The 25,366-nt window shown below is 33.8% G+C and overlaps 1 protein-coding gene and 1 pseudogene across 2 annotated transcripts; both read right to left on the reverse strand.

Annotated features, from left to right (window-relative positions):
- On the reverse strand, positions 6,552 to 12,717 carry LOC109330945 (annotated as a pseudogene).
- LOC109330460 (galacturonokinase-like) lies at positions 16,654 to 25,163 on the reverse strand. 2 transcript variants are annotated; one of them, XM_019564636.1, is made up of 14 exons: positions 25,050 to 25,163; positions 23,805 to 23,918; positions 23,521 to 23,592; positions 23,322 to 23,365; positions 22,983 to 23,136; positions 21,670 to 21,735; positions 20,857 to 20,936; positions 20,402 to 20,501; positions 19,437 to 19,612; positions 19,188 to 19,228; positions 19,065 to 19,093; positions 18,055 to 18,124; positions 17,847 to 17,936; positions 16,654 to 17,077 (listed from the first exon to the last, which is right to left on the reverse strand). In XM_019564636.1, the coding sequence occupies exons 1-14, from the start codon at positions 25,080 to 25,082 to the stop codon at positions 16,833 to 16,835; spliced, it is 1,314 nt and encodes a 437-aa protein (XP_019420181.1). In that variant the 5' UTR covers positions 25,083 to 25,163; the 3' UTR covers positions 16,654 to 16,832. The 2 variants fall into 2 exon arrangements, with proteins under 2 accessions (XP_019420181.1, XP_019420182.1); XM_019564637.1 differs by having other exon boundaries at positions 23,805 to 23,949; positions 25,050 to 25,096.

Here is a 25,366-nt window from a genome sequence, read left to right on the forward strand (position 1 = left end):
GCATTGCCACATAGAAATGCTCACATGCTTGGCGAGAAATGTACTAAATTTATATGTCATGTTCTTAAAAAATGTGAGTTGTCTTGTTTTGCCATATATAATTAAGAGAGACAATTTTTTACATTATCATTGTCTTATCCATTATTTATATATTCATCAATATTGACCTTGAAATAATATTTGTACACCTAAATAATAGATGATATATTGACCATATACAAAATTTAGATAAGCATCGCATAGATATTACACTATTTATTTAATAAACAAAATAAAATAATCTTTTAGAGATTATTTTACATATTTAATATATTTCAATGAAATTATTAAAATTTTAGTTTTATTAGTTTAAGATGGTGTCAAAGTGGTTCACTAGTTAAACTACATATCAATTAAGTTATATACTTTATGATAAATATAGATATTTTTCTTTGCACTATAATTTAATTATTGAAATGGTTGAATAGTTGAAAACAGTATTGTTAAAACTGTATTGGTTATCAAACCGGTCAGGGTATTAATATAGTGGTACAGTGATTCAACCGGTGGTTCAGTAATTAAACTGCATGTCGGTTAAACTGGACATACCTACTTATATTTATATATATACAAACCTATAACAAAAAAAGTTCCAAATAGGTAGATACTCAAATTTATAATACATATTCATAATCGACTCAAAATTCACATAAACAAACAACTTTAAGTCTTTAGCAAATTCAAAGTCTAAATTACAAAACATATATCAATCCAAAAGTATCACTTAACAACCGCAAAATATAAATAAATGACACAAGTTCACAACTCACTCTACGAACCAAATAATTTTGGAGTTTTAACATTTAACACCAATGAGTCAAAGTTGTCTCATATCGATATTATATTTTTTCACCAAATCCTATCGTCAGACAATACTCCTAGATTAACAAATGTCACTGAGATTACACACAAATGTTAGCAACCAAAATGTGTAATCTAAGTATGCTTTGGAAGCATGTACCTTGAAGTGTTGAAGAATGGTTGGAAAGATGGGTCACCCAGTAATGAGTTTCTAAGTTTTTAAGTTTTTTTTTTCAAAAAAAAAGGTGTATAAATCAGCCGGTTTAGTAAAATACCGGCTGGTTCACCGATTTTGATACTTGGTCAGTTCAACATCTGTACCATACCAGTTAGGAGTCCGGTTCATCGGTTTTCCGATTGAACCAGCCAATACGGTACAATTTTTACATCATTGGTTGAAAATATTACAATAACTATGATGTTCCATGTTCGAATTAATATTAATATTTTATTTTGAAAATATGAATTTTTCCATGAACAAACGAATTTTAATCTGTATTTTTTATTTTATCTGATTTAATTGCATGTCCATCATAATTATCATATCTTTCTAGTATATATGAGGACCAATTCAATGGTTGAATCCGTCATTATAATACTATTTACAACATAGGCAAAACTTATATTTTTCTACCTCTTTCCTTTATCTTCCTCAACCTTTTTCTAGTTCTAATCGAAATAAAGTCTAAGACACTTATTACTATCTAATTTTATATCGTATGAGTATTTCGTATTTTGATATGAAAGTTTGGATTTAAAAAGTGGCATGAAGTTTTTCTTTTGAAAATATTCAACTAAAATTACATAGGAAATATAAAAACATGTAAAAGAAAAAAATAATTTCATACAATGTCAAAGTTTTTTGATGTTCAAGTAATTTTTTAATGAACAAAGTTTTATAGAAGGAAGCAAATGAAACTAATTAGGTAGACTTCGATTGATATTGAAATAATAAAACTCATATTTTATATACAACATAAATTACTTGACATTGAGGAGTGGAATAATCCTTATATTCCACCTTTCACATTTGACATTTTTACATTGATTAACTTTATTTTCATTGATTGATCTCTTTATAATTACTGTATATTTTACATACTAATAATATAAGAGTAAATAGTTACTTACATGAGAGTGTAATCACTCATCATTTTAGTTTGTGACATATAATAATACATGTTCAGTCTCTAAAATGTATTTGTCAATAAGTTTAATTTGTTCCCTAAAAATACAGTTTAGTTTAATATGACTCATCCCATTTTATGAAGGTCATGGTGGTGCTCAAGGTGTTAAGCTTAGTGATGATAGCAATACCAGAAGATGGTGATTGTTGGGAGAATAGTGGTTGAGATGATAGTTAGAGTAATTATGATACTGGTGGTCATCGATTACTTGGTAATTGGGACAAAAGTTGTGGTCATGGTGGCGATTGCGATAGAAATAGTCATTAGGGTAATGGATAATGTGGTAATATTAAGGGTGGTGGTTGGGATAATAATTATCATCACCATGTTGGTGGTGGTGGCTAGAATGGTTACAATGATGATAGTGATAATGATGTTTATGATGAACAGGGCGGTGGTCATTAGAGGATGATGATCATTAGAGGGTGGTGGTCAAAGCGATGATGATAATGATAATGATAATGATAGATGCAAATGTTACTTTAAAACAAAAAAATAGAAATTGTGAAAGACACAAACATGCACGGGCATGAGACAAATAATAATAATAATAATAATAATAATAATAATAATAATAATCTACATATAAAATAAAACAAATATCATATGGTCTACATTTATATCAGTGATCTTTTGAGGATATAGTTTTTAGGAAATATAAAATTCAAATTTATAAATATTAATTAATTGTCCATAGAACACTCAAAATATAAAAATATTAATCTAATTTATATTTGAAAAAATAATCTATGATTTTTCAACATGGAATAATTGAAATGAATAAAATAACAAACACCATTTAGAGTTTGAGGGCTGTGTATCAACATTTGAATTTGAGTATGGAAGTGTCTGAATAAGGTTAATACTGAATACTCAACTTCAAACTATTTTAAAAGGAAAAAAATGTATACATGGTGGTGAATTAGTTTTGTATTTATTACTACATCATCTATCATTCATATTTAATTACCATTAATTTTTAAAAAAATAGTCTAAATGAATAGTGAATAACTATGTATAAATTTTTAGTTGCATGAAATATGCACTCATTTTAAAAAACATAAGAAATAAGGGATTCATCTTTTTGGTACATATATAAGGATTCATTTTCTAATAATGTGTTGATACATTGTTTTTATGCTAGTCCGGGATTATTCTTTTTTTATAACATGAATAACAGGGACAAGGTGTATTAACACTATCAGCTATGCTTCCTTCTTTGACCAATTCTCAGTGCGAAGTTGGCAATAAATCATATTGTTCTTTGTCTCACTATATAGTTCGGTTGGTATAGCGGAAATAATTATTGTGCATCGTTATTCAACAATCAAATAAAACATATAGAATAAATAGAATATTATAAGACAATTTCAATTTGTTAACGGTTTCAATTAGCATCAACTAAAATATTATCAGAGAATAAAAATTACAAGTTTTAACACACAATACAAGTTATAATAAGATTTTGAGTCCAATATATAAGATCATTTTCTCTATATTCTAATTCATCTCCTTTGGGATGTGATACTATTATAAGAATCCTATATTTCAAGCAAATCCCAATAAATCGTGATTGGATAAGGTGGGGACAAGCCTTTCGTTAAAGCTGCAGATCAATTAGATGAACATCATCTAAAGCAATACAAAATACAAGCTCATTTTTATGGCAACCTTAGTTGGTTTGTTGGATTTGGAATCCTCTATGTTACAATTAGTATTGTGAAAATTGGACCGGACAGAATGGTCCGATCGGTCTAACCACTGACCAGACTTGAAAACGGTTATAATTTGCAGTCTTAATCGAATGAAAGTTGGACCATTTTGAACCAGGGAAATCCGGTCCGACCATGCTAAACTCGATTAAACCAAATTAACCTGGATGTAAAACAAACAGTTCACTTAAAAATAAGAAAAATAAAACACTACTATAATATTTTATTTTACTATGGTCCCAAAAAAGATGAATAAATATTAGTTCAATATAATTATACATAATTATTAATTATATAGAGTTTTATATTTATATATAAATATATATAAAAATTATTAATTACATACGGAATCACCCGGTCAGACCGAACAATTTAACCGTTTAAACCGATTAAACCTAATACGAGACCTCTTCTAGTTTGATGTCCGACTCGGATTTCATAATATTGATTACAATGATCATTGGATTGCATGATTTCTTGCTTGGAATTATGACTTGTTTAACATTCAGCCATTCAGGGCAATGAGAACAATCTCATTTTCAAAATTGGCCATGTATTGCTTACAACTATGAGAAAATGGCTAACTACTCTATCAAGTACAAATATCAAAGAGGAACCGATTAAATACATCTTCATCAAAGTTCTAATAAAAAATCAAGTATGTTCTTTCGTGGATGAACGGTTTGGTCGGACTGGAGGTCCAGGTAAGACTTCTTCAAATATTTGGGTAAGAGTTCGTCTGAAATCTGAATGGAGGTTGTCTTGGACCAGCTAGTGGAGGTACCTGAAAAGGTTTTTCGTGTCGTCAACTTTGTAGAGTCGTAATCTATTTATAGTTGACTTATCGCATATGGTAGGTCTGGTAGTCGTATTGTACTTTGTCCTTGTCGTGTTGGCGGGGGTAGGTGGGATTGCAGGCGGTGTGATAGTGTGTTGTTAGCAGTGTGTCAGGCGGAAGTGGTCCCAAACCTGACTTAACAGGCCCAGTCAATGGGCATGTGAAATCAACTACCTTGTTTTGTCCGGATCTTGGTCGGTTAGGAAAGAGGACTATCCGAACACATGAGATACCCGAATAACCATGTTGGAACAAAGTAAGAATAAAAAATAGGTCTTTAAGCTTGCTTAGGATCTTAAAAGTCATGCATATTATTATACTTGAATATGTTTTTCTTGAGTGAAAGTTGACCAATTTGTTGTTTTAGTACATGAAACTTTTCTATGTTTGATTTTAGTTTAGAGAAAAAGATATAAATATTGATATTGTAAGAGATTTTTACACTATCATTGTATCATGCATCATTCATTCTCTATTATTATTGACTTTTCATAAAAAAATAATGAAAATAAAGGATGAATGATGCCCTGATTGTATATATATTTTTACACTGTCGGTGCATAAATATTTCACTCTTTAGTTTATCATAAAAACTATGACAATATGAGCCAACTCAAAAACCATATACTAATACAATCCTACCATATTGTATAAGAGCTTTAACACTTAGAATTGAACAAGGATCCTATATCCCTAAAAGACTCTTTCCCTATGTCCCTAGCCAATAACATTTCCCAAAATAATATAAAACATTAATTTATGTTTTTATAATTTTTTCCCAATTAAGTAATACGTTTTGATTGACTTGGTACATCATTGGAGACACCAATAAATATAGAAGATCTTCATCCATGAGAATTCTCATTTTCTAAACGCAGAGTTTACAAACAAATTGGAGGTTTTGCAAGCCAATATAGCTACTACTGAATTAAAGTTTGAGTAAATAGTCCTAAAAAATTTCATGTGTTGGAACCTCAAAAATTGAAAAGGCAAAAAAACTTTGTAAAAATATGAAATGTTGGTCAAATTAATCATTTTAAACATGTTTTATGACATCTAATAGAGACTACTTTGACTTACCTTCGTAATCATTGATTACTAATTTGTTTTTTTATTTGTTCGGAGTTTAAATTGGGACACGCAAAAACTTTTAAGGACCAAAGTGATTATTTAGTATTAAATTTTTATCTCAATTATAAGACTTGCACACTTGATATTACCTATCAGAGGTATGCATACCGGAGAATTTAAAAAAAAATGAGTTTTAAGAGGGCATTTATTGAATTTTAAGCTTCATATAGATTATGATAGTGATGTGGAAGTGAAGTGATCAGAAAGGATGATGAATCAACAAATATGGGATATAAAAGCAACATAATTTAAAGACAGAAATAATTTAGTTCTAGTAGAATCCTAATCAAAATTTAATCAAAGTAAAAATATTTGGAACATGAGAAAAAACTTAACATCCAAATATCGATCTCATTCTATTTGAAGAAAATTAAAATTATGTGATTGTATAGAAATCCAAAATAAAACATTCTTAAAGCTAAGTTTGCCTTCTACCTTTGCAGCTGAAAACAAACAAAACTGAAACTAAATACATGGAAATACCTTTATTATTTATGTCCAACCTACACATGACTAATTCAGGCATTCCTTGTAAAGACACATGATACCCGTATTTAAATTGTGGATCACATTACATGATGACATAATGGGCCACCATATTGCAGTATGACCACGAATCACAATGATATGCCTACATCAGTATACAATACAACTGTATTGAACCATATCTAAGTCAAAAAATTAATAACAAATAATTCTTACCACGACAACAATTTAAAACTCTAACTATACCTATTCTATCTGCAATGTCTCAGAAAATTTATATTTATGATCTAAGCATATTTTACTCACCATTGTTTCGCTGCTTCTTCTCTGAGGTTAACTATCAAAACTTGCACATTTCTATGCACCAGGTAGAAGCACAGACTCAACAAATGAGGCAGATCCATTATTATGTGCACCCTTAATTTGAATAATAGAAGTAATCAAATTATAAATCTAAACATTCTCATATGATGGTATCTTTATCCCTTTTCCAAATTGAAGACCATGCCTAATAAAAATGAACCTCATAGAGAAAACTACATTCTCATAACCATGTGAACCACCACATTCTTTGTGCTTTGTTTTCTTTTGCTCAACCTTGAAACCTTCTTCAATCAGACCAATTATCGGTGGAATTCGATCACTCCCCATATATTGAAGCCTACAATGAAGATCTTCCTTCAAAACACCCTCAAATTCTTCACATTCTCAACTTTACCCAAACTATAGTCACTTGGAACGCAATTATCTGCTATACTGGTAATTTGTACACTGCTACCTTAAATATTCTTAAATTATTTAATTATTACTAAATGTATATAAATATTTATATCGAAAGTGAAAGTGTATATATTACATTTATTTTAATATAACTTTAAATAGTTCATTGTAAAGTTATTTTTTTATAATTGTATTTATTTTTAATTTATCTATATTTTAAGTTAGTGGTACTTTGTATTTATAGTAGAGTTACATTTTCAATATATATTTTTATTATGTAAAAAAAAATAAAAAATTTCGTTTTGCTTTGTATAAATGAGAAAACAAATTCAGGTCCAGGTTCATTCTTTTTTATTATATTTGTTTCCCTTTATTTTTCAAGATAATTAGTGTCACTTTCCCACTACAATTAAAATTAAACACGCTGTAATCCACTCTAACTTTTATTCCTTTACACTATGTATTATACTGACTGAAATATCAAAACGGCAGAAACAATAAATACTTCATGTTTTTAAGGCAAATTTTCATTACCCCACATGCAATAATGGCTAAAATTTCAAATGGTGCAAACATTAAACAATTCTCATTTTTAAGGCATAATTTCATTGAAAACGGAAGAATCATTATAGTATTAAGAAATCTCATTTTTTAAGGCACCCTTTTATCATTATTATATTCTAAAACAATTACACCAACAAATATTTTCTTGAGTGATATCCTTCTGTGACTTCTCGCATGCTTCTCATCTGCTGAGTGAGTATTTTTTATCTTGATCTTCCCATTATCTCCCTCTTCCTCTTGGTGAGTGAGATTATAACTCCCTTTTTTCAATAGCTTTTTAGTACCGTTCTTATTGTCATTTTGCCATCCCAATTCCTTCTTTTTTCTTTCTTAGACTGAAATTCTAGGTGAAAACTTTGGTTCATTTCTAACAAAAAGGTAAGGAAGGAATCAAAGAGAATCAGTTCACAAAAGAACCGCGAATCAATAGACACGAATCAATTCGTGGTTCTCAGTCTAATTGAGCGAATCCTATTTCTATGATTTGAACCCAATCCTTCATTCATCTTAGCAATGAGATTAGATGTTGTAAAACCAGAAGGTGGATGAATTGCAAGTATTGGAACATAAGACACTACCCAATTTTTAGGTATAGTAATCAAAGGTCAACTTTTTATCACATGTACCAACCATTCCATGATCACCAACCATAATAATACTAACATCCTAAAAAATCCTCTTTATTCCAAACCACTAATTAACCTCTCAATCATGCTATTGATTCTCGCAACTACTCGTGTGATCTCAAGGTCATCAGGTCCAACTGATGACCCTGATGATCGGGGTCCTCAAAATAAAGTTTCATAAAGTGAGGAACCTCATGACTAAGCAATTAAAATACTTTAGAACAACACCAACCTTATCCTCAAAAGGAACAGAACCATTATAATGACTACAATGCTTAACATCACAAGTCTAATAACGTATATTTACCTCAGAACCTGACCATAAATAAGTAAAAGCATTCAACCCAATGTTGACAACAATCTCCCAAAGAGGCTCACCAAGCCACCACTTAGGGTCATGGCTCTCAATTTAAATACTTCATCAGAGAGTGGATCAATGAAATGGTTATTTATTATGCCATGGTAAGAAGGGTAGAGTCCTGTGGCAATAGAGTAATGGTTAGGGAAAATTAATGATGGGAAAACTGGTATCAAACCTTTTTCAGCTTATGTTACATTTTCAATCAAATGACCAATATTATGTGAAAAGGTTTTGAATTGGTAACCAAATCTAAACCCATTAGAGGAAATGAATACCATTACAAGGTGTTTAAGCTTTGTGAGAGGACATGCTAACGAAACAGTGAGAGTAGAATTGGATGTTGATGTTTCTGGTTTTGTTGTTTTTCGGTGAGGGAGAGGAGAAGAAGATAAAGGCAAAGGGAAAAGCTGATGGGAGATAAATACATGTGATGAGGATGAGAGGGATGAAGAGAAGTTTGTGGGATGATGGTGATGATAATGAAGAAGAGAAGAAATGTTGTTGATGAAAAAAATGAGGATCTTGTTGTTCATCTTCATGGTCATTGGTTGGAATTTGTGTTGGTTTTCTTGAAGACAATGCTGAAGACAAAGGATCATAACCAAAACCATCCATGTTGAATGAAGTCTATGATGTAAGGTTTTTTTTATTCTTAATCTTATTGTTTAATCAAATTTTTGATGATCATGGAAAGAGAATTGGAGAGTAAAAGAGGAATTAATATGGTTAGGTGGAAAAGATAGGAGCTTTGAGTGAGATTCAAGCACTTGGGAGATGGTGGGTTGTGGTTGAAGTTGGAGGAGGAGAATTTGTGTAAGACTGCAAAGCTTGAAAGGTGGCTGGTTAGTGGGTGGGATCATTATACGAGATAATTATAAGGGAAATTGTTAAAGAGTGGTTTGTTAAAGAATTCAAACTAAAAAACAACACATGATTCTATAGTGATTTCCCTTATATACTCTATGAAACAATAGAGAGTGGAAAATTGGAACAGAAAGAGTGGATGATGGTTTTTGTGATCATGGCAACCGCAATAGTCGAATGCCTCCTCACAAACCCTTAGAATAGAAAGAGTGGATGATGGTTTTGTGTTCATAATTGTTTTTTACGGTAAAGTTTGATCACGAGGTAGATCAGAATAAAGTGGTAGAAGTTGGTTAATGGATGATCTTTGATCATTATCATGCTTTGGCTCAATCAGAATATTAATAGGCTTGAATCATTCGTACTATGAGAAGAATTTCCTTTTTCCTATTGGCTCAATCATGAGTAAACCTGTAAACCTAGACGTAGATACTAAGATGGTGGGGTGTGGTAAATTTGCAAGGGTTTATGTGGAGATTTATTTGGATAAACTAGTTGTGGTCAAGGTTTATGTTCAAGGACATCAACATAAGGTAGAATATGATGTCATTTTCTAGAACTGAGGTCGTTATGGAAAATGAGGAAGAATTGATTTGGGAGAGGAATAACACAATCATTATAGTCAATGATTACACACCAAACGTGTATGCGATCAAACACCATGAATATAGTAAAAATTACTACCTGAAAAGTTAATGAGTACGATATAATAGAAGTGTGGGCTGCTAAAAATGATTACCGACCGAGAAGTCCATCACTCTATCAAATCAAATACAGTGGATAAGTTGGTAAGTTATTGTTGAATCAATATTCTGATAAATAGGTAAATCATTAGATCCATTAGTTTAGGCTTAATATCTCTTTTTATTGAACTTTCCTTTTTTAATTAGTTTTAGCTGTTAAGTTTGATTTCTATTTTTGACAGTTTTTCCCATTTAGGAAAGTTTTCATTTCTACTATTGTATATTCGAGAGTATAGGATAGAAATACCTATTTAGACGTAGACTAATTTGTCTTGAAACTTTGTCTTCTTTGTGTTCATAAGTATTCTTCCTTTTCTTCTTTTTGGTGATGTTGGTGTCTTCATCAAAACCGTGCCAAGGTTAGGAGCAAAGATCTTCTTCACAATCTCCTTTTTTTGATAATGACAAACCAATATCTTCTTGAACAGTGTAGTTTTCTGAGAGCAACATACTTTGAGATATGTTGAGATGACGTGAGTATGCTCTCCCTATTTTGTATGTTCCCCTTTCATTTAGAGTTATGAGCTTGAAAGAAATTTGACAGAAAATACACTTCTCCTAACTTTTCTATCCCTTTTGACTTCATCAAAAAGAAGAAAAGCCAAGAGTTTCCAGCACAATATATATATATATATATATACAACATACATATTCATATATAAGATATAAATCAAACATAGAAATGCATAACATAAAACAAAAGATGATCAAACATTTGTTCAGCAAACAGCAACAACAAAACAATATAATAGCAAATTTTGTCCAAAAGCCATGAAAATCCTAACAACAAAGATAATGTAAGACTCAGGCTCAGAGTTGTCTTCATCAATGTCCATGCTACTCATCTTATAAGAGAGACGATGAAGTTTAAACTAGATTTGTTGATTCTGAGCATCAATAGCATTCATCCGGTTAGTGATGTAGCCTTGAAGAGAGAAAAACTCATCCATAATCATCTGATTTGAAGGCATGGCATCAGATTAGGAAGATTGAGCATGAAACTCAGAAGGTTGAAGTTCAGGAGGGTTATGAGGGACAGGTTCTGACTGATCAATATGAGCAGTTGGTATATCAGTTATATGCTTATAGGTGTGCTCAGGAGTGAAAGAGAAGCCCATTTTGTGGATCACTTCCACATCAATGTGGCTTTCACGAAGATTAATAGAGACCTTGGTTTCACCAGCACTAGAAACACCGAAATGTTCAAGAATTTTGGTTATGAAGATTGCATAGAGCAAGGGGCTTTAAGATCCTCGAATAGTCCACATTTGTCTCATTATCATCTGAGCCCAATTGATTTTGATGTTATACTTCATAGCATACATCAATTGACGTTCTATGTCACTAATTTAAGAATGGTTTGAAAATTTAGGCAAAATGATATAGCTCAGAAAGTAAGGAAGCAAATGGTCCTCAAGTTTGAGATGTCCAGTAGATAGGATATCTCTATTCTTAACAGTCTCACCAAAGCCATGTTGCTTATGCATTTCTATTTCCCCTTTTGATATTCTACACAGAGGATAGTAAAAATCCTTTCGATCAGAGTTACACCATTCACAAACAAGGCCGAAACCCGTTGTGCTACCTTGAGTGGGTATGTTACAACACAATGAACTAAAAGTTTTTAAATACAAAACAATGTCTTTTCCTTTTACGTAGGAAGTAAGAAGGTTTTTCTGGAAGTTCAAGTTGCAGTAAAATACTCTAACAAGTTCAAGATAAATATCATTTGATTCACAACAAAAATTGTAACGGTTTTGTTGCCATAAAAGATAAGGGAAAAGAAAATCTTCGAACTCAAGGTTCCCGACATTACCAAATTTTGGAGTAAATATGGTTCGTCCATGGAAGTGTTCTTCGAAGACTTTGCGTTGATCATCGTTTGCGAGAAGTCTTGCTAAATCCAGAGGGTTAGACTCAAATGATAAAGCCCCTTGCTTCTTTTGAGTCACGTTAGTGTGTTACTTCTTTGTTCTTGAAGAAGATGCCATGGATTGAGTTTTTGAAGTCTTTAGGTTTTTGGGTTAGGGAGATTTGGGTTTTTTGATTTGGTCTACTAATCATGAAAATGATGGTATAGACGTGTTTAGAATTGAAAATGTGATATGAATGGACACAAAAATCACTCAAAATGAATGAAAAATGAAGATTTTAGAGATTTGAGAGTGTTTACACGAGTGAGAGAGAAGGAGGAAGAAGATGAGTTTGAAAAAATGCAGAAAAACATATATATCTGCACAGAGTAATCAGTTACTCACTTTTGAAGGAAAATGCACCAACGGTGATGGTGAGAAAGAAGAACTCGGATATGGCTTCGATGACATCAGATCAGGTGACATCGAAGAAGAAGCAGCAATAACATTGGCAGATATTGCATTAGAAATAGCTTTGGACTTGTTTTTCTCAAGACAAGATTCAAATGTCAACAAAAATGATTCCAAGTCATGTAGCATCGGCAAATCAACTTGACTCTCAATTGAAGTTATAACCGGTTGAAATTCTTCATTAAGACCATCAAGAACATAATTGATGTGTTCAGAGGGGAAATAGGAGCACCAATGAACACAAGAGCATCGAGTGTGTACAACCGACAACACGAGGCTGAAGCTTCTTTGATCAGTTCTAATCACAAAATGTCTTCCCATCAAATAGTTTTCCATTTCTGCACAGATTGCACCAGAGCCATGAGCTCTCTCTCATATACGGATTTCAATTGGGCTCTGTTTGATAACCCTTTACTCCAAAAAGCCAATGGCCTCCCTTCGTGCATCAATACTGCCCCAGGACCTTTACTAGATGCATCAGTCTCCAGAATAAATGTTTTAGAAAAATTGGGCACTGCAAGGACGGGTAAGTTGATCATAGCATTCTTCAAGGTTTGGAAAGCTAAGGTGGCAGCCTCATTCCATTCAAAACTGCTCTTCTTCAGCAACTCAGTCAAGGGTTTGGCTATTTTTCCATATCCTTGTACAAATCTTCTATAGTAGCCTGTTAGTCCTAGGAATCCTCTCAATCCCTTCACATCCTTAGGAATAGGCCAAGTCACCATGGTTTTCACCTTAGATGGGTCTGTTGCTACCTCAGAATCAGAGATGATGTGGCCTAGATACTCCAAACTGTTTTGAGCAAAGCTACACTTCTTCTTATTGACCTTTAGGGAGTTTGTTCTCAAAACTTCCAATACCTCCCTGAGATGACTTTCATGAGACTCTGCATTTTGGCTATAAACCAAGATGTCATAAAAAAACCAAGGTTTAATTTCCTTAAGAAGGGTCTTAATACCTCATTCATTAGGGCTTGAAAGGTGGACGGAGCATTGGTCATACCAAAGGGCATGGCCACAAATTCGTAGTGCCCTTCATGGGTCCTGAATGATGTTTTGTCAATATCAGAGTTCATTCGAATTTGGTGGTACCCTGCCTTCAAATCCAACTTAGTAAAAACAGCGGCTCCCCCAATTTCATCTAACAGTTCCTCTATAACTGGGATGGGGAATTTGTTGGGTACGGTCACCTTATTTAAAGCCTTATAATCAACACGAAATCTCCAACCCTCATCCTTTTTCTTGACTAGAATAATGGGGCTGGAATATGGGCTTACGCTCTGCCTTACGACCCCTGCTTCCAACATTTCACCTACTAGTCTTTCTATCTCAGTTTTTTGGTAATGAGGATATATGTATGGTCTGAGATTAGGGGTTGTAGCTCCTTCAATTAGGTGTATAACATGATCCTGCTTCTTGATGGGAGGTAGGCATTTAGGGTATGTAAACAAATCTTCAAATTCTGCCAATAATTTCACCAATGGTGTAGAGGAACCTCCTTGTACCCCCTTGATTGTTGGAATGAAGTTGGCATTGAACCATCACTCATTCCCCTTCCTTCTTCAGAATTCGCATTAATGCTCTATATGGAAGCTTTGTCTTAGCCAAAGGTGGACTCCCAAAGATGGTAATCATCTTTTCTCCTTGCTTAGCTTGAAGTTCCAGTTTTCCAAAATCAACTTTGATTTCCCCCAATCCTGCCAACCAGTCTAGGCCTAAGACCATATCTTGGATCCCCTGCAAGTCTTGCATTTGAAACTTCAACTGAGCATATTTCCCTCTGCATTTCACCTTGTGACCATCTCCCACCTCCACACAATAAGGAATTGTGTCCACTATGGCAAATTTTCTCTTATCTACCAACTCAGTGGCTGTGAAGTTGTGGGAAACTCCACAATCTATCAAAATAACCACTGATTCCCCCTCTACCATCCCTTCTACCTTCCAAGACTTTGTAGTAGTGAACCCTGACATTGAACACAATAATAAATGCAGTGATTTGAAAGACTGCAAACTATCTTCTTGACTCTACAACTCTTCTTCTTCATCTTCTTCCATAAGGATCAGCCTGAATTGTCTATTCTTGCATCGATGATCCTTGTTATAAGGCTCATCACATCGAAAACATAAACCTTTCTTCCTCCGTTGTTCAGCATTTGATAATTGTTTAAACTCCCCTCCCCTGGTTCTGTTCCCCTCTTCCCCTTGGTGCAGTTTACCTCCCCTGCTGATTTCATTGCTATTGGCACTCTCAACCTTCCTATCCATATTAGTTTTGGACTCAACTATTACTGTTCTGGAATAGGGCCCTTGCCTATAGCTTCTTGGGGTTCTGGAGTTAGAAACATAGTTGTTCCTCTTACTGAGCATCATATTTTTCTGCTCAATCAACAATACTTTCTGAATAATTTTAGAAAGGGAACCTAATTCATATAGTTGTATCTCAGCTTGGAGTTCCTCTTTAAGGCCATTCAGGAAGATGCCACGCACAAACTCTTGGTCTATTGACCTCATTGCTCCTGCATACTTTTCAAAGTCTTCAATGTATTCCTCCATTGCACCTGTTTGTTTGAGAGACAGTAGTTGCTCAAAGGGATTTTGGATCATAGATGGTTGGAACCTCCTTACCACCGCAATCTTAAACCCTTCCCAATTCGGTTTAGGGTTACACTTCTCCCACCAATGATACCAACTCAATGCTTTGCCTTCTAGAGCCATAATTGTGGCTTGCATTTTCTCTGCTCCTGTTACCTCCTTTAACGAAAAATATCGTTCCAACCTATATGTCCACCCAAATGCATCATCTCCTGCGAAAATTGGTATTTCCAACTTCCTCCACTTTTCTTTGCGCCCTAATTCTTCTCCTCTTCCCTCTGTACTTCCCATTCCTTCGTGCAAGGGGCTTTCAGAATTTAGATTTTGGCCAGCCCTAGCCAACAATTCAGCAATTTGTTCCTCGTGCTTCTTTGCTAAAGCTTCTGCGAACTCTAACCGACTTAGCATCTCCTCTCTTTCATGCTCCCTTTCTTCCGCCAATCTCGCCATACTCCTCGTCTTCATATGCAGCTTCAAGGAATCGTGGAAAAAAAATCCAGGGCATCAAAAACGGTGCTCTGATACTAGTGTTAGAACTAGTGCTGAATTAAAGAGAATTGAGGAAGAAATTACACGAATTCAATGAATTACTCGGATCAGGAAACCCTAAATCCGGTATTTTATTCGAAATTGAGAGAATTGTGAGTTGAGAGAAAAAGGAAATGAAAGATTACAAGGTTCCTAACTGATTTCGAGAAATCAATTCTTTAACTACTTGCACCTTCTAAAAAACTACTTCTCCTATTGCTTATTCCTCTATTTATAACTTCTTAAGTAACTACCCAATTCAAAAAGTAGTTATTTCCCGCCCTTTGCTTATTTATTTCCCACCCCCTGTTTGTGCCTCCGTGTGTACACTTTAGTAATAGTAGGTTTTGGCCTACTTCTAACAGTGTACAACCGACAACACAAGGTTGAAGGCTTTCCAATAAGGAGTTTAGAATCCATGAAAATATTGCCTGATCCTGTTCCTCCCACCGTAAGTACGCAGAATTAATATGGTTGATGAGACGATCATCGTCGGAGAGGAACCAATGAGGAATATCAGTTCCAAGCACAAATCGATTACCGCGAGTCGATGTGAGCGTTGCAATCATAAAATGCCTCCACACAAGGAAGTATGTTCCGTGAGTTTCATCGCCAGCGATGGAAGAACCAGTGGCGACAACACGACTTGTAGTGGAGAAGAAGTCAGTGGTGATGTAGGTGGTGAGACGCCAAGAATGGTTGGAGGATCCATAGATGACAATGATACCATATGAGAAGATCGAGAAATTGAAGAGGAGAAAGGGAATTAGGTCAAAAAGAAAAAAGAAAAAGAGAGAAGAAGAAGAAAGTGTAACTGCTATTTTATTGAAAGTGAAAATTAGTTACAACAAAAAGAGGCAAAAGTGTATTTATAGGTTACATTGAAAGCTTAAACACAGAAGCATTACCTTGCCAAACTTACTAAACCGAAAATACAAAGGATAAAAGAGAATACATTTTTAACTCAGCTAGTGTACAATAAATCTATTCTCTAATATAGCTTAGTGACAATCAGATGGCAGTTCCAGTTCAGGATAGAAAAAATGTAAAAATCAGAGAGAAAAATAAGTTGCAAATTTAGAACAGGATAAAATAACTCCACACCATTTCATTAGCTTAAATTTATGTAGTTGCATCAAACAAATAGTCGATTTATTAGCTTATATTTACATTTCCAGTTTACTAGTTTCTTCTTTTCTAGTTATTACATCTTCAAAGAGCAGAGACAGAAAAGAACATAGATATACACAAAGATGAAAAGAATGCAGTATATTCAATGAATTAATAGATGAAAAGTAAAAGCACAAAAGCAGTTCAAATTACACGTGCACAATCACCAGAATCACATATCAACACTGCTGTATCTTCTCTTATATGGCTAGCTAACTCAGGTTGAAGCTCAAGATATTCTCTCCTGACAAATGATGCAGCTTCAGTTGCAAGGTCAGCTTCAACTAATGCAATACAGCACCCTCGAAAGCCAGCACCGCTGAACCGTGCTCCCAATACACCGGGAGCCCTCAGAAGGATCTCGTACAGTTGAATCAGAGGTTCAGAACCTTGGCAGAAACATCATTTCACATGATCATCAATGGTTAGTTATTGGTAGACACCAAATTATGTAAAAATTACATGAATGCAAGTTTCATCTGTTTTCTGTTGTATAAAATGTACAAGTTGTAACTTTTAAATGCTAAAACCAAAATGAAACTATATTATCTGTCATAACAAACATCTCAAGTTTTGGGTATAGTTAGATTCAAAGGGCAGTCTGATACTATAAAGGTATATAGTAACTAGTAACTCGAACCATGCTGATTAAGAACTATACCCCGAAGTATGCAAAGCTGCAATTAGAGTGCACAAACTCAATGGTAAAGTGAACTTGAGTAACATGCAGTGGTTGAAGACATTTTTAACAGCATGACTCCACTTATGAAGCAATTAACTTACTCTACACATGCAAATATACATCAGCAACTAGCTATATGAATGTCATCTAAGCTCGCCATTGAGCTTAGATCACTTTATGATCACTGATAAATACCTCCACCCCACCTTCATTACATATTAAAAATGGCAAAAGTGTTTAATTCAGGTTGCAAAACATTTTAGAAGAAAATCAAGTCAAGAACAGTCAATTGTAATAGTCTCAGATTGTTCATCGAATGATGAGCAGTAGATATCGAAAAGTGAAAAACTGAATAAGAAACATGTATCCATTCCTGTAATTGGTTTCCAGTATTGCAAGTCACTTTCATCTTGGAGGGGTAAAAAAGATGGAATTTCAGAATATTCTAAAATTGAATTTTGGGGTTTAGGCTGTACCACATTCATAATTTTGAATAGAACTCAGACCAGAAGCTGCAATGAGAACTCCAAAGTCTTTAAACTTGCCCAATGCCCATGCCTCAATTCCTGGGTTAAATAAAGATTAAATAAATGACATTAAAACACAAAATAGAAATGACTATGAGCAGGACACAAACTTAACTCATAATTGAGAGATCAATAAAAATGATTCAACAAATTGTACCTTTCTTAACACGCATATTCTCGGAGAAGTAATGCTCTGCTCTTTTTGCTAGATTGGATTCTAATTTGCACTGCACAAACAAAATGTAGGACTGCTTGGTTATGCTAAAATCATAACTGAAATTCAAATTATACATATGACACAAAAGAAGGTGGGATTGAACACTGGTAAATCACCTGGAACAAGTGATATATAGCAGATTAACTTAATTGACTAGCATATAAGGAAAGTATTGCCATGGATAACATAATCATTTTTCACTAGTGTAATCGGCATTTTGAACATTAAAAAAATGCAAGATTTGAAAGTGCAGAGTGACATTGCCTATATCTAGTACACTTTGTGGTTGCTGGAAATTTTATTGTATCTATACAACCAAAAAATGAGCTACTCTGAAAGAACTTCAAGTGCCATCATCACTTCTTTTACCTAGCAAATCAAGTAAAGCCCTATTCCTCTTTATCATTGTTCAGGAAATCACATTTGCTCTTCATTAGACATTGAAATATATGATTCTCAATCTCATCCTACCTCATTTGAGAAAGCTTCAGAGGCTGAGTAATTAAATCTTTATGTGGCAGACAGTTTACGAGCCAAGAGCTCAGACTCAGAATTCGAGAAGAATCTTTATTATGAAACTGATATATACCAATTCAATTTGTTTATATGGTTTACAGCTTTACGAGTCTCGGTTTATTATTCAAGGCTTTCTGGAACTAAAGTAACTTTGCATAACATTGCATGATTGAAGAACTTTGATATCTTATTGCATCAAAAGAAAGCTGATTAAGTACATTCCTTAGTTTTCTTTAGTTATATAATACTCAAAATTGCATTCCTAGAACAAAGAAAACTTTTTATTTAGCTATATGTTTCATGTTTATTGAACACGCAAGCCTGCACAAAAGAGAACATCAAGAAGACAATAGTTGCAAACTATATCATACATATTAGCCAGGAAAGGAAAATTCTGTATAATACTGGTTTTAGCATAGCAATTATTAGTATACCTTGTGAGCCTCATAAACTTCTGGGACAACTGCTTAATGGAAAAGACAAAGAATAACTTGGATCAGTTAGTGATATGATAAAAGATATAACCAAGCTTAAACGTGAGAAGTCAAGATACTGGCCATTAGATAGGATGGGCTCAGCTTCATAATTTCCAGATGCCCTGCAGAATATAAAGAAATAATTTTTATGGCATCATAGACAGAAATTGAAGGCTCATTTGGTAGCTAGGATAAAGAGACGGGATCAAGCTGTTAACGAATATAGCAGGAATAATTTTTATGGCATCTTAATAAGTACTTTGTTAGTTGTTAACCAATATACACTCATTAGTAAAACTCTACTAAAGCAATTTGAAAAAAATAACTTACTCCAACAGAATTCGCGCAGCCTCTTGACACTCTACAACTCGCCTATTATATCCAGGGTTGCTAGTCAAAGCTTGCTTTAACCCTGAAAGTGCCAACAATATTTTTGTTTCTTTGGGTTGCCCACTCTCTGCATACTGTTTCTCCTTTGGTAGGTGTATAAGCTTGTAATCTTTGGTCTGCATATCCCAAATTAACTCATGAAACAGAGTAATGATAATGATGAAAATGACAACAGTGTTGTGTACATATAAAATGTATTTACTATATTTCAAAGGGTTTTATATCATTTATCTGACATTTGGAATTCAAAGAAAGTGATTCAACCAAAGAAGCCACAAGTGTAAGAACGAAGAAAGAATGAGAAGAATCAATCCCATATGCTCATATGCTATGATCGAGTATGATTACAAGATAGATTCAAACAATGTCATCACGTGACTAATACCAAACTAATGTAAAACAAAATCAAGAGGAAACTAGTTAATTTATACCGTAAGCGATATCCAATACATCCTTATCCAAATGCAAAAGAAAGACACTTTTATCATCATATTTGATTGAAGCGTGTATTAAAAAGCAATGTCAGAGTAAAAAAGAACTAGCTCAAGTTTGTGGAACAAGGAATTATTCATATATGTCAATAACAACATATAATACAAATCAGTGGTAGAATTGAAAATGTTTTGATTGATAAATGTAGTTCCCTATAGCATTTATCAAGTTCTTTTCTCTCCCAATTTTCCTTGCTTAGGGGGTGAGGAACATAGATAGATGAATATGTAAACATTGTCACTGAAGATTTAGACAAACGATATTGATTGCAACTGAGTGACAAAAGGCAATGTGATCAAGTTTTGCCACTGAAGATTCACACAGATGATATGATTCTGCAAATGACAGATATGCTTTTAACAAATAAAAAAATACATTTAGAACATGCAACAAGACATTAATCCAAATGTTACCTTGCAATTCATGGACATCAAACAACCATGGCTTGAAAGTAACATGGCTGACTGGTCCATTATGCCATTTTTCAGACCCAAATATTCATTCTCAATCAACCTATAATAAGAAAAGTAACATTTAGTAACTCTGATATGATATCACTATAAATTTAAGAAAATAACTCAGTAGCATATCTTAATCACAGTGACCGAAAGGGTGAGGGTCTAGGCCTTTTTAATTTATGGTGGCAACTTAACTCCCAAACTTTGATGATAACATATTTTAGAAGCATTTGCTACTTACCCAGCAGACTACTATGAGTACTACCTAGAATAAAGAGGTGTAACAGAAATGTAAGTGGTGTTTGAAAATAATATTGCTCTTTCCCAATAAACAAATAACCATTCAAACATGTGTCCATGGTTGAAGAAGATTGCATTGCCACTGTCTCCTAGTACATGGATAAACATACCTATCATATTCAACATTTTCTATGGGAGACATGTTTATATTATTTGCATGTTCCAAGGCCAACAGATAAGCTACTCCAACCTGTCAAACAATGAAAGTTGTAATCCTCCCAAAAATATCAGAAAAAATGAACACTTGCCAAAACACCAGCCATGAGGGATCTCATGGTTTTTCCGAAACGTGGAGCCTATAAGCGTAAAATAATTGAGATTAGGGTCAAAATAATGGATTAAAGGGCACCCCAATGGACAAGATATGTACGTAGTCTTACCCTGCAAATGAAGAGAGATACTGTTTCCAGGATTTGAACCTATGACCTCCAAGTCACAAGACAACCAACCTTATGGTTGCTCCGAGGCTCGCATGATGGATATTAACATTATATAGATAAAGAGATAATATATTTTTGAAACTAGTTGTAATTACTAATTAGGGTATTTATTAGTCATTCAGAGTTAATGGGAAGAAAGATAAACCCGAGGGAGCAATCTTAGTCATCGATACCATTTTTTCCTTTGTGTATCCATGTGCACCGCTAACCCTACCTTATGAGATTAAGGTTTGGTTATTGTTGTTGTTGTTTTATGTATCCATGTCCTATATAGTTCCTACTGATAGCAGGATTAATATTGTTGATGAAATAATGATTTTTTCAATAAACTGAAAAATAAATCTTGCTTAAGAACCTAAATTAGCTCTATGCTCTTGTCATGAACTTCATTTCAATTACCATTGTAAGGCCCATTGAATCACACTTTTAATAATTTTAAGGACCAGAGAAAGAGAAAGTAGGCAGGAGAAATTGCTATCTTACTGCAGCAGAGGAGCTTAAGCCTGAACTGTCCAGATCATCAGAACCGCGTATGTATCCTATGATACCCTGTAAACATTTTGAAGAGGATGGGTGGTATACATTACAAAATAATGGAAATAACTTTTATGCAGTGACTTATAGTACAAGAAAACTAAAATAAACCACAAATAGTTTCTTATATTCCGGCCATAAGGCCGGCGAAAAGATGTTCAAAATTGCACCCCCTTATGACACTTAATTGAGAACCACTGCCAGGATCGAGCTGACAAACCAGTCATTGTTTACTTTCAAGAAACAGTATTGCTTGCATGAACAGAAACAGTATGCTTGCATGAACAGAAATAAGCAACCACCAAATCCATTAAAGAAAATTTCCATTACATCCAACCCACCTAATCAATGATCAAGAATCATTTACAAATCCTCTCCATTTGTTCTTCTCTTAGACTTTGCTGATATCTAAGTGTCTTTATTTAGTGCTTGCTTATGCGTGGCAAATAAACCAACCAGTCTCTCGATTTCAGTCCATTTCTGATTACCATAAATCTTGGTAATCCTGTGGTTATTCTCAAGCTATTTACTCTCTTTTGTATAGTTAAGTTGGCCTCTATGCTAAGTGATCATTGAAACAACTTTTCAGTTTTATGATACATTCACATGCCATCATTCAAATAAGAAAAGGTACAACCTCACCATAAAGTGAAAATTATGTTCACCAAATTAACCTTAAGCTTTTTAGACTTATGCTGAAAACAAGTCATAGAAGATGAATACAATACTCAGTGAAATAACCATATTAATCACCTCAAAAGAAGTTAAGGATCATATCTTCCTGGCATATGCAAGCATACATAGCTGAATTGATTGTAAATTCTAAGTGATAAGGAATATTTCTAATTTTAATCACAGGAACAAGTAATCATGAAAAGGACTACGATCTAAGTTTAATTTGCTGATTGTTCCACAAAACACTCATATGGAAGTTGACAACAACCTGTTGCTATAAGGTTTACTACAATAATATCATAATATAGAATGGATGGATCCTTTTCTGAAAAAATGTACAGAAGACGGAGCTTAGGCGCCAGCATGCCTCTTAAACAATAATTCAGGCCTATGTAAACTACACTGCAGAGTCTAGATATTAAATTGAAAACTATTGTCATATCCTATCATTCTCATATTCAAAGTGAAAAGTACAAATTGAACTAGAATATCGTAGAGAGATGCTATTCTTCTGATGTATGTATAACAAAAGCTTAGCATAATCAAGTGATGACAGAAAGGTGAAGCTTCATGGCATTATCTCTTACCTTAGAAAGATTGTTTCCCTTGCTCTGTAATGCATACACGGCTCCTCTAGCATAACTCCCCCAGCAACATTGTTCTTTTAGCTCAGAAGAATCCTTTGTGCCGTTCTCTTTTTTTAACAGAGTGGTTTGCCTTGGCTTTTGAATCTCATCAACTCTATCAAATATCAATACTTTATAACTCAAGTTCAGCAAATTACATAATTCTATTTAGTAAGTTCAAGATAATAACATTATGCAATGAAAAGGAGAATAGCCAAAGATCAGAATGACAGTTAATATGTCAACAAGTAATTAGCTCAACAGGGAAAACAGCAAGCCTTATGATCAATTACCACAAACCTGAACTCAACTTCTCCTTTAAACTGTCCTGAACGAATTACAACCTATAAGAAAATTCACATGGAATCATTCATTTAACAAATAAAAGCATCGTGAATAATAACGATAATGTTTCCATTACTAGTTGAACAAAGGAAATGCCCAGATGTTTTCTCAATGTTTTTTCAAGATTGTATATCGAGAAAATTATCGAGTTTACCTGACTACTACCAGAAGGGGTAAACCCAAGAAGTATTCCTCTATTGATTGTCATTGCAGCAACAGACCCGCCCTTCAAATACCAAAGGAAAGTGCAAGAGGACTCATTTGAATTTCAAATAGAATTTGTGAGAACATTGCTCAATAATCGAACAGGTTAAAATTATTTGCCTGGCCATAGTGTTCTAGTGCATATTGCTTAGTCACAAGTATCCTATAAAACTTGCTGAAGATGAATAATGAGTTTCATTTGCACCAATACAACATACAGATATATTAAAGTACCTGATGATCAATGTGTGCCCCCAAAGGACAAATACGATAGGGGGATACTACTACTTGAACTTCCTCTTTATTCACCCTTGCCATTTCAGAAACTATTTCTCTGATTTCGTTTAGCTGCAGTTTACATATGGATTAATCACCAATGCTTAAGAGAGTTGAATGAATGAAATGTTAAGTTTTTAATTATTTCCACCTCCATCACAATAGTTGACTAAATTTTGGTGAGAGCCTTATGCACTGGGTTGCCCTTTTTTATGTCCTTTTATACATTTTTTTAAATTACAGGAACTAAATAGCAAGTGATAGTGGCAACACAAATGCACCAATGCAAATTACTGCATTGTAGAGCAAGCTAAATGCAAGAAATGATAGTGGCAGTTACCAATCTCCTACTCTGCTAAAGTGGTGTAAGGAGGAATTAAGTAAGCTAATGCAATAAATAAGTAAAGTATGTGTAGTATGTGTAGTGGCAGAGTAACCAATGCCAGATTAAATCTAAAACACAAGATACATTCTCTCATCCATATTGCCATACATGGTACATGGTACCGGTACAGCAAATTTTGAAAAAATAGTTTCCATAGTGGTTTCAGGAACTTCGAAAACCTTGACGCTTCAAACAATTGCGGGCATTTGTGTTCAATGCGGTCACAATTGCGGCTCTTACACGGTTTTGGCCACTTGACATATTGGTGTGTAGCGCTCACAAACCCAGATTTAAAACCTTGGGTCCCATTGGGCGGTTCTATGCTATTCATTGGCTGTTACATTATTATTATTACAAGACTTCACCACAGAAATCGATATGTAGCTAAACGAGAGAACAATGTAACTATTTCACATCAACAAACAACTCCAAATAGAAACACAACATTATCACTATGGGTGGAAATACGTCAGACTTAACGTGGCCTATTTGACTGTTTAATATTTTTTTGCAGGCCTAGCCTATTTTTAAAAACACATTATAATATAAGATATTTAAATAGGTTAATAGGCCTTTAAATAAGCTAATAAGTCAACCTTAAAATTCACAAATATAAGACCAATGTCGAATTGCCTATTCATTAAAAAGGCTGGTGTGACTTCAGCCTTTCGGGTACTAAGGTCATGATAGGCAGCCTAAACTGTTTCCACTCACGATTTATGTTTAGTATAGTGAATTAAGCAATTATGTAAGGTATGGAGATAAGAATGAAGGAAAGTTTAGAGATCAGAGTGAGAAAAACGTATATATGTAAGTACCTCTGCTTCAGAGGGCCAACACTTCCCAGCCATATTGGAAGAATGAAGGAACGTAATATGAAGAATGGATGAGGATGAGAATAAGGATGAAAAATAGTTGAAAGTTGAAAGTGAAAGGTAGATTTGGATGGTACACAACCAAAAATAGATCTGATAATAGTAACATATTCACAAAGGACAAAAGATAATGTATCACTCTCACTTTATCATTTACCATTTAAGTAAGTAACAAATGAACCATGAATAACATATTCACCATGCAATTTGGGACAGTCCATACTCTATAGATAATATATACAAATCAATAGTATAATATA

The sequence above is a fragment of the Lupinus angustifolius genome, chromosome LG17 (assembly GCF_001865875.1).
Source record: "Lupinus angustifolius cultivar Tanjil chromosome LG17, LupAngTanjil_v1.0, whole genome shotgun sequence".
Lineage (NCBI taxonomy): Eukaryota > Viridiplantae > Streptophyta > Magnoliopsida > Fabales > Fabaceae > Lupinus > Lupinus angustifolius.

Bases quoted from the DNA above. Each gene is read 5' to 3' on its own strand.
- LOC109330460 (XM_019564636.1), bottom strand. From the start codon at position 25,082: ATGGCTGGGAAGTGTTGGCCCTCTGAAGCAGAG. The intron at 19,229-19,436 runs GTAAGTTATTTT...TATATTCTGCAG, and splicing joins GCTGCGCGAATTCTGTTGGA to GGCATCTGGAAATTATGAAG. The intron at 19,094-19,187 runs GCCAGTATCTTG...TCCATTAAGCAG, and splicing joins TGAGCCCATCCTATCTAATG to TTGTCCCAGAAGTTTATGAG.